The sequence below is a fragment of the Strongylocentrotus purpuratus genome, unplaced genomic scaffold (assembly GCF_000002235.5).
Source record: "Strongylocentrotus purpuratus isolate Spur 01 unplaced genomic scaffold, Spur_5.0 spur5_scaffold_2, whole genome shotgun sequence".
Classification (NCBI taxonomy): domain Eukaryota; kingdom Metazoa; phylum Echinodermata; class Echinoidea; order Camarodonta; family Strongylocentrotidae; genus Strongylocentrotus; species Strongylocentrotus purpuratus.
In genome coordinates, this window is record NW_022145605.1 from 40829522 (window position 1) to 40840350 (window position 10829).

Below are 10829 nucleotides of genomic sequence, written 5' to 3' on the forward strand. Positions count from 1 at the left end.
GCATGTACATTTCCAGGCTGTTGCCATGGTGACGCTGCTGACGACGGTTGATGTCAGATATACTGAATATATGATTGATATAAAATACATAAACGATACTCAAGGCATAGCCGTACACAGAGTGAGAGTGATACTAGACTAACTTAAGAGTAAGGGACATAGTCATAATGACCGCATGAAGAAGTGAACGACCTGATGTAGCTCTTACATCGATTTGATATGTCAGGTGTAGTGTACCCTCATCTCTTGATTACATTTCAGTCTCCCACCAATTAATCAAGACTGTTAAGGACATGACATGCTGCAGTGTTCTGAACCTTTTATTAATCGTTTGTTTGAAGACATGGGAGAGAAGAACTTCCACTCACTCCCCTCCCCCCCCCCCTGCTCTCCCTATCTATGTCCCATCCCCTCCATCCCTCTCCCTTTCCCCTCTTCTTGTCTTTTGTGGGTACAGATTACATTTCATTTCAATATCCGAGAGAACAGCGGTTATTGCATCGCTCCTGGAGTAAGCACTCCGTATCCTACCACAACCACAGGAGTTATCCACCAGGTGGAGTTCTTGAAGCAACTTGGAAACACCGTATCAGCTCAATAATTGCCAAGATTATGTATTTTTCATCAGGTATAACGTGCTTCTCCCTGCTTGATCTATGTGTAACCACTGTCTGTATCCCATGAATCACACCTGTCTCTGTTCTGTTACATGGCAGAGCAACGAGAAAGGCCTCATGACATGTAGTCATCGAGGCAACATGGTCTCCAATCCAAAATAGACATTCGTCTCTACCATAAAAAGCATTAGGATTAAGCTCTGGCTTGAAGCGATTAATCATTTCACTTTGCTGGAAGTTCTACGGTGGTTCGTCATAACACCTGGGATTAAGTATTGTCATTTCTTTCAGGTGTCAAGGCACGGAACAACCCAGGGAGTTTCCAGACCTAAGGATGAACTGTAGCTTGACGCCTTCCCTTGTTCTATCCCAATATCCGCATCAAGGTACCTAAAGACATGCACAAGGCATTAAAAGACCACCCAGTAAACAAATACATTGTACATTCGAATATCATAAACAGATTGCATCGCCAGGTTGGCACTTCCGTTCCCCCTCCCAATGTATAATGTAACCCCTCCCTCGCCCTCGGCCAAGAACCGTGTCCTACGATCACCTGACCCTGCCTGATGACCAGAGGATGTTACTCACAGGGCGAGCGCGACGTCCGCAGGCCAAACTCCTCCCGAAATCCTGGACTTATCTTTCTCTTCAGCTACTGCTTAAAAAGCAAGACGACTTGACCGTGACAACACTGCTTGCATGAGGTATGGATGGGTGAAGTCGAGAAGTGACTATCGCTAGCTCACTCTTGAGATGTCATCAGCTCCTTCTAAGATTTCAAACTCTGCGTATCAGTTACGAAGATTTGTCATTCAAAGGGGATAGCCTTAAGTGACCTTTTGGTCATCATCTATCTTCGACGTGAACGGGAGTATTAAAAACGTAATGGCAGACATTGTATTGGCATGGGTACATGATGATATGATAAAGTTGCTATTTCATCGCCATAAGTCATTGTACCCCTCCTTATTTGTGGTCTACGACTTGTATAGAGTGTATTTTGTTTCAAAAGCAAACTCAGTCTCGAAGAACAAAAGCTGGATCTCATCCCATTTTCACATCGTCTCCCCAAGTTATTAATCATGAGACTGTCGGGACATCTTCTGTTTGTGTAAAATTTTTAAGGACGATAAACCACAAAATCCTTGCATTCAACACATAGGGGACATTCACTGCAGTGATAGCAAACAGGTTCAAATCTACATTGTGTCACAAAAATCACTAACTGCAAATGAATTAGCCAGAGAATTAATGACATGTACAGTTGTACGTACAGGGTGTACGCAATAAAAAAAGGCATGCATATACAATCCGCTCTCCGAATTCCTTGTTCTCCCTAAGCTCAATAGTAAGTAGAGGAGAAAACCTTTGTTTGTTTGTTAGTTTATTTTATTTATTCACGGTTAAAAACAAATACAAGTGCCCGCATTCAGCAAATGCTGTTTTTCAGCGAGGCCGTGGTTGGTCATGCAGGTCCTTCGCTGTCGAATACTCTCTCGAGAGAGAGATTCGTAATAGCAGATAAAGTGTTTACAAATATCTATATCTGTGTAGTTTGGTATATCAATCATTAATTGTTCGTTCGTTTTCATGTGTTCTATCTTATTCCTGTTCCTTTGTTTATAATGTAGAATCGTAGATACTTTTATATGTTGTGTGTTTTTTTTTCACAACTGCGCGTCGATCATCTGCTTTCAAGGGGATTCGGCGCCCTATAAATCTCATACGTAATTACGATTATCATTCTGTGAATTCTTATCCATTTCAAGGTTATTTTGCATCCATGCAGATCTGAAGTGGGACAGGTAGATCAACTACGTTAAATGCGATTTCCTACCCGTGTGGTTCGCGCTTGTATATAGTTCGACAGCTGAACTTGGAAAATTCACCTGCATACTGACAAAGGGACAGGACTCCACTGAACAAGAGGTGTTCATAACAACCTGCTAATTGAATTAGACTTTTCCTCCAAAGTCCAAACTGCGGTAAAGAAAATCAGATAATTAAGTCAGCACGCGTCCTGGATAACAACAAAGGTGGTACGAGGAAAGGAGTTGGCCAAACTTCAGGTCAACACTTAATTCATTTCACACTGATTGCATGAGATAAGGATCAATAACAAAAATGGTTCAGATCCAAAGTTCAATATCCTGATCACAAAAACAAAGAATTACTCACAGAAATTAGATGTAGACTATCTAAAAACGCATCAAGTGTTTTTTCCTGTTTTTTCCCCTTTCTTTCAGTTAGTCCTACGTATAATGTAGAGATCTATACAAAACACAAATAAAGCTTTACATGCCACGTGTATTTTACTTTGTTTAGGAATTACACTTGAAAATAACGATTATTTCCTTGTTTCCACTTCTTCAAAACTTACATTCTTTTCTTCCATCTCCGTCTCCTTTCCATTATTATTCCACTGTAAGCTGCAATTCATCCAATATTTCCCGGAAGGAAAATCGAACGACACCATAGAAACTTGGTCTTTAGAGATTTCAAGAACTTCTTTGGAGGTTTCAAATCCATTCAAGACTTAAAAACTTTGGTTATAAGCAAGTATTGGTTATGGTTTCTGGTTGTCGTGCCAATAGTTTGCAACCGAGTTTTCTTTTCATTGTTTTCTCATTTGACCCCTTCGCAGCTTTTTCTCAAGAGAAAGAAAATAATGATGCGCTAATATTTAGAGTCAAACATGGAGTTCAAGTTCACGATTTTCTGGCTTAATACGTCTAACTTGAACAATTTCTTTGACTAAACCTTTTATTCCGTCATTTATTAATTTTAAATGACCGCTGTATAAAACGGGGTAAAGGGTACATAAACGAGGAAATCTATCATAGAAATCATTTTCAAGAACGATCATTATATAGGCTATGATCAGTAGTGAATATGTGTGATGTCTTCTTGACACTACATAGTCATAGTAGATGCGTTACCATGGTACACATCATTACAAAGGGACAAGAGTGTGATATTTCAGGTTGAAATTATACCCCTGTGGGTGAAAACATGTTTTAACTAGGTCATTGCCATTTGAGAAGTTCTTTTCTAAAAAGCAATCATGCTCCGGTGGCATTAGTGCAACAGAGTCCCGTTGGGAGGAGAACCAGGGAGAACATACCAAGAATTCTAGAACATGAAGGGGGAAAAGGTGAGGGTAGGAGTTCAGCGAGGTCGCGTTATTTGATGCTAAGTATCACCGAGTGGTTGACAGAAAGAAAGTCAAATGTTTGTTGTGAAACTGACAGGAATAAGTTTATGCTCGAAACTCGTCTATGGTGAGAATTCTCTCAGTACACACCACACCAGGGGGGTGTTTCACAAAGATTCGAAGTCAAACTTAACTCTAAGTTGGACTTAAATATTATGGAGAGCCATTTGTAGCCTTATTTTAAAATATATTCAAAAGCAAAAATTCAAGTATTTAGACTTTTCATAAATTTCACATCAAGAACATTAAATCTCCCATGATAATAGAAAATATGAATGATTGAATCGACATTTTATGCCTTTTAAAATAACTTTTACAAAATATTTTCAAAGATGCTAACGGCTTTCCATAACTTTTAAGTCCACTTTAGAGATGGGTTCAACATAGGATCTCTGTGAAACACCCACCAGGTCTCTCGACGAAAGAGAAGTTTTGATTAATCCATGGCGGCTTCGATGATGCGCAAACATGTTTTGTCTTCATTGCATTTAGTTTCAACAAATAAGTATTGATAAATTCAACCACACTCATAATTGTGACTTCCTGTTTGTATTGGTTCTAAAAGTGCAAGGATACAAAAGACGGCATTCTTGTATTTATATCGATATTTTCCACTTATGCCCTCTATTATTTGATGTGAATCACCCGAATAAAAGATCAAGTCTCCCACAGAGTTTGCAACAAAATAGAATACATCCATCAATTGGTGACATTTTATATATACGGTTGCACAACGCACAATCAATGGGATTTCTATGGATTCGCAATATCTATGGATGCTACCTGGTTAACTTGTGAGCGCACCATTTTCTAAGGCCATAACTTTCGTCATATTATGACAATTCTATTTCATGTGTACGTACTAAAACGTAAGAACTATTAAATAATATGGAAGCTCAATAATTATCTATTACAATTGCGGGTAATATTTCCTATTTCCTATGTTTCATAGAGGAGGAGTAGGAACATTTTATACGGCTATTATTTGTGAGATGAGCAGAGGGTTACGATCAGCATACTCCACTTGAATCAAACTAGAATACCAAGAATTTGGATTCTATATTAATGTACCCTCAACTATCCGACTACATGGTACCAATCATTCATCAAATACAAGTTGATTTAGTGGAAACATTAAAACAATTACCACATCTGCCTAAAGAACCTCTTAGTCTTTAACTATATGCACATAAACTTCTCAATGAATGATTCCAAGAACATATTAATTTATGATGATTTGAATGTACTCTACTCACCAGTTCATCCAAGGTCTTGAGGACTTCATCATTGAGCATGATCTGTTTTGGTGGGTCACCTCCATCTTCCTGAGGTTCCTGTTGGTTATGATGTTTCGAAGACACCCGCCTGCTCCTTGGTTTCGTCTTCGGGATGAGAGACCCCCTCCTCTGGGGTGACGGTTCAGGTGACGAGGTACATTCCATTGGTCGTCCTTCGGAATCGGCCTCGGACTCTGGTTCGGCATCGGTCGTGGTTTCCGAGCTCGGTGATGCAGGTTCCGTCGATGTGAAGGAGTCCGGCTCCGATGGCGTACCGGCTTCGAGCTCCCGATCGATCTCCTGTTCGAGTTGTACGAGCATCGGGACAGGCATGCCGATAGGACCACCACGACGAGCCACCTCCAGGAGACACAGGATAAAGCTCTTGTCATTCTTCCTCAGGACAAGATCATCCGATTCGAATAAGAGTACTTCATTAATCCTCAAGGAATGTCGACACCAATGGATGAAGTTACTGATGTTGTCCCTTGCTAGAAACGTCCCCGCTTTGGCATCTAGCTTATATCGTAGATCGTCGTGCTTGACGAAGATTCCTTGAACGAACTCGACATCGTCATTGTCGGGATAGTTCCTCAATCTGTAGTCGATGGCCTCACGACGGACTTTGTTGGCATGCTGGCAGAGAAGAGCACCATTTTCTAATCTGTCAAAGAAAGACTCTGGTAGGATCTCCAGGTCGTACATGTTACTGAGCCATTCGGCCAGGTCCTCTCGCATCGCGTAGAGGTATTCATCTTTAGTTCGGAAAGGCTTGAGGGATGCGCCTTCCCAGGTTGAGCTGTACCGGTCATCGTACGGGTTGTCGAACCGGGCACGCTCGTCGTGCAATGTTTGTAAACCGTCCATGGCTACCATCGAGAATTCGATTTACATTCATCGATCACTGGAAACAAATATCATTTTCCTGAACCTTGCCGCAACCGATGACAATGTTTTCCACCCGAGAATTCCTAAACTGATGCGCGATGTAACTGCAGCAGATGTCAGTTCTTCGAGGTTATTTTCCTTCGTGTGAGAAAGTTGGATTGTATATTCCCGGTTTCGGTCTTACTCACACTCCGTGTGCTGAAAACATAACCATATATCTCCAAGAACTGAAGAAGGTCGAGAAAATTCAGACACGAAAACACCAAACGTGACAAAGTTTGCTCTGCTAAAGTCCAAAGAACACAATTATGACCATGAACGTCAGTCTGATCAATTCACAGGCTAGTCGTGTGTGTTTAACCTTGTTCTTCTCTCGGTCGACATACATACACGTGTTGGCAAAATACCATTTATATTCACGTCGATCTGCACGCAAAGATGGTTTAATCAATAACTCCCAGTTCGTTAGATGAAATTCACGTACAGCGCAAACAATCGCGAATAAATTTCAAAACTTTCCAGTGAAGAAAAACACAACCTTGTCCAAGTTTATAACTTTGTTGATGCTTTAATGCGGTGCAAAACAGCATGGGTGTTGAGGTTTGCTGGCTTGAAATACTACTGCTGAAGGTTTACTTCCAGTTATCGCTGTGAATGATTTCAGAAAACACACAAAAGACCCAAAACACAAAAGCGAGCTGCCCACAAATATGCGAGATTTATCTCCGTTTGTGACTGGATAAAGATTGGAAGCTTTTGTTGGTAACACGCAAGAGCGATCACTTGTTACCGATTGAGTGGGCACCCTTCCAGAAGGACTTGCAAAGAACACTGTCAATAAAAACAGTGTCGGGTGCGTGCGCTGCTGTAATTAAAAAAAGAGAAGCTTAACAAGTGATTAGATCAGTTTCAAAAGGACCTAAGGTTTTAATAAAAGCTGCCAATTGGTTGTTGAATATATTCCAAATAACAATAAAGTAGCTGTCCCCTTCGTCAAAGAAATCCAGCTCAGAAGTCACGACCGTACGCTCCGAGGCTCGACGCTTGAATGAGTGCGAGAGGGGTTGAACTTGGGACTCCTCTGTTGTCACGGAGGGGTACAGCGTGGGGCGGAGCTAAAGACGCCAAGTTGGTTGCCAAGGTGATGCCCTACTTTTCTTTAAAAACTTCAAATAATCCGTGAAGCGATCTCTTCGGTGGATAAAAGGGTATTACTGGTCGTACCTGGGGGTGAGAAAAACCAAATGAAAAATGAGATATTGGGAATTATACATTTTTAAGAAGAAAACAACTGAAAGGAGGCATTTAAACCAGGACATTTAAGATGTAAATAATGCAAATTAAAGAAGTAATTGTTATGTTTTACACGAGTAATCAATATACGGTAAACGAAACGGAGACAGCTTTTGAAAATCTGAAACAAATGCACTTTTATTAATGACATTCCTATCATTGTAAATGAAATTTAACGAAAATAAACTTAATCGTCAAACATTAGAAACATTACATGCTCAGACAGGTTGAGCTGACCACAAGCTTATTTGAATTTTCGGCAAATCCCTACTCGGGGCGGATAATATATCAATTTAATCTATTTCATGAAATATACATTACAGGGGCTCGAAAATGGTGGGGAAAGTTATTTGGGGTGCGGTTGTTTTTCTGTCTAACAATGCACATGAAGATTATAAACATGATGTTCGATATAGCTGTTTGCCCCATGGAGATAAACAGACGATCAAATGCTATGGATTAACCTAACGAATAACATAACAGATTTATTCGCGATCGTTTTTTATTACAATAAAAAGCAGAGTATTAAGAGCCGATTATGTGACTTATTGGAATAAGTTTTTCAATTGAAAACATATTCTAATAGGAGTGCCTTTTTATACTGTATTAATCGCAATAAAATTTCTTATTTTCTGCTTGAGTTACTTTTCTCCTTTGTTTTCGTGCAATGTGTTTCAAAAGTATCAGTTCAAAAGTAATTACACTTTTGATTTGTATCAATTCTATTTAATCAAAAAAGAGTTTTTAGTCCTTACTCGGCCAGATGCATTGAAGTATTAAGGGCAATGCACTGACCAAGACCAAGTGACCAAATACAAGGGGACTTGTAGAATACGTTTCGGTTGCAATAACCACAAAAGAGAGGTGGGTGTCTATGCTTCTAAAGGTGATTAAAGGACTCTTATTACCTTCAATGCACTAGCAGACTAACGGTCTAAACGACAGTGGTGGAGTTAAACCCTCGTATAATCTCTAAATTGGTGACGATATGCGACTCAATGCCCCCTTTAAAGGGTAATGAATTCAGATGGGTACTTCCAGCAGTCGATGTTCATTCTTCGCAATTAACCTGAAGGTAGGGAGTACCGCTAATGGACTCCTTAAAGAGGCACTTAAGAAATTAATCAAGAGAAACTTTCAATGGCTTTCCATCCGAGCATGCCGAAAAAATAGAGATCATTCTCATATTAATATCCCCATTTTAAACAGCACATTTCTTTGTATCATATGACACAAAATGCATCTGAAGGGATGGTTGAAAACTTGATATTGTACTCAATATTCCCCAAAGCATCAAGACTTGGCATAATTCACTATAAATTTATATTTAAGACAAATAATGGGGTTGGTCACTCAATTCTCACGACTTGTTTCTATAAACGAAATAAACATTGACTTAATGAATGTGGAATAATTTATAGATGATGTTTTTGCATCAAGTTTAAGGATCATTTTTTGGTACGTTCTAAACAAAAAAAAGTATGATGCACAACTATAATTGTGAAGAAAAATTGAGTATCCTTTCAAGGAACCACAATCAGATATTGACCTGGGAAGAACTCAATTGGTAAAGCTTTGAAATTAATTGAAATTTGACCTTCTGTTTATTGATGAAGATTGTAATATAGACTGACCACTGGCCGATATACATGGATAATATTGATTGATTAGCATGATTAAAAGCATATCTACTGGAAGTATAGGGCACGATGATCAGCTGGCAAACGAAGCCGAAGATGAAGGAGAGGGAAGAAGAGAAAAAGAAGAAGAAGATAATGATGAAGAAGAAGAAGTGGAAGGGGAGAAGAAGAAGAAGAAGAAGAAGAAGAAGAAGAAGAAGAGAAGAAGAAGAAGAGAAGAAGAAGAAGAAGAAGAAGAAGAAGAAGAAGAAGAAAAGAAGAAGAAGAAGAAGAAGAAGAGAAGAAGAAGAAGAAGAAGAAGAAGAAGAGAGAAGAAGAAGAAGAAGAAGAAGAAGAAGAAGAGAAGAAGAAGAAGAAGAAGAAGAAGAAAAAAAAAAGAAGAAGAAGAAGAAGAAGAAGAAGAAGAAGAAGGAGAAGAAGCTGGAATATGAGAGAGGGAAAATGTAAACATGGGGGGGGGATCTTGCCAGGAGAAAGACAAGAGGAAAGTGTTTGGGGAATTAGAAGCTGAAGTGGGTAAGACAGGAGTGGAAGAGGAGAGACGGGGAGAGACGGGAGAGAGAGAGAGAGAGAGAGAGTAGTGGACTTACATGTATTATAGAGAGTGTAAGTAAGAAATTACTCTCCCTATTATCAGATTGCAAAAGCCTAAAGATAAAGAAATAGGCTCCAGTATTACCACCACCATTCAGACATCTATGGTTAGCTACTATACTCTCCTTAATTTGGATTTGGAAGTTAACTCCAAATATTAATTGGTATCACTTAGTAGAAAAATAGCTGAGATACGGTCAGCAGGAACATGCCCTACAGCGCATTGTACGAACAATTTTTTCATTTCCAGCTGGGGCAATGCCCAAATATAACGATTTATATTATTCCTTGCCAATTAATACCTGCATGAAAATTATAACGAAGGCAGTCAACATGGATACACGCTGTGTTGTTTAATTCAATGATTTGCTTGTTCCTGGGTTTATGAAAGAAATTTTGAAAAAAAATAATACTAAAAACAAACACAATGAAATGAGTACTAACGACATAGGCCTATTACTTTTGCAGTAGAGTCTACTCTATCAGTCTATGTCTAAGTTACTCATTCGGTTCATGTAAGAGAAAAGTAAATTACCATGGGCACGATATATTTGACTATTGTATGACCAATCTATTTGGTATAACACACTTATAGGTCCAACAACATAATATGGATGTACACATACTATACTGTGACTAGCTTAGAATCTAGACAAGACCGACATAGTCCAAAGCCAAAATTAAAATGTGTGCCTCCATTCGATTCAAGATTAATTTAATGAGTCATTAATTTATTAGATAACTTCAAATTCGCTATGATGGTATAAGTATGAAAACACAGCTAACCCCGATAACACCATACTGCATGTTAACGACTTGATATCACCCTTTAAATCGCAATCTTACCCTTTAAATCGTAATTCCATTGAGATCCAGTCATACGGCAGACAGGTATTTCCTTGTACAAGGCAGCTGCGTGCGACCTCGGGGTCACGCCGGCCGGTTAGACTGTCAGCGACTGTCTACATACAGCCGAGTTTCCCATAGCAAAACTACCAAGTTATTCCCACGTCTCCTGAATTGGGTTGTATATGTGTCTCCAATAAAACTAAAAGGATGCAGTCTGTCTGTAATCCAAATACAACGCTGGCGAAGTTTAGAAGATTAGTAGATACATCCAGAATGAGCCAGGTCCGGTCGTTCAGATGGGACCTTTGGGGGATATTCCCCAAAGCGTGAAAGATCGAGAGTTGACCATATGATCATGCTATGATGTTATGCTGAATGTCCGAACTAATCACTGCACTGCAGCATCTACGGCTAGCTAGCTGACCACCGGAAAACTCAGCGTATGTAGCTAGCA

General features: G+C 39.5%; 1 protein-coding gene across 1 annotated transcript; it reads right to left on the reverse strand.

Annotated features, from left to right (window-relative positions):
- Positions 1–4759: 4759 nt before the first annotated feature.
- LOC115926876 (GAS2-like protein pickled eggs) lies at positions 4760–10829 on the reverse strand. The gene is made up of 2 exons (XM_030992459.1): positions 10373–10829; positions 4760–7223 (listed from the first exon to the last, which is right to left on the reverse strand). The coding sequence occupies exon 2, from the start codon at positions 5985–5987 to the stop codon at positions 5010–5012; it is 978 nt and encodes a 325-aa protein (XP_030848319.1). The 5' UTR covers positions 5988–7223; positions 10373–10829; the 3' UTR covers positions 4760–5009.

What these genes read in the sequence shown, in the direction of transcription:
- LOC115926876 (XM_030992459.1), bottom strand. Translation starts at nt 5,987, where the DNA reads ATGGTAGCCATGGACGGTTTACAAACATTGCACGACGAGCGTGCCCGG.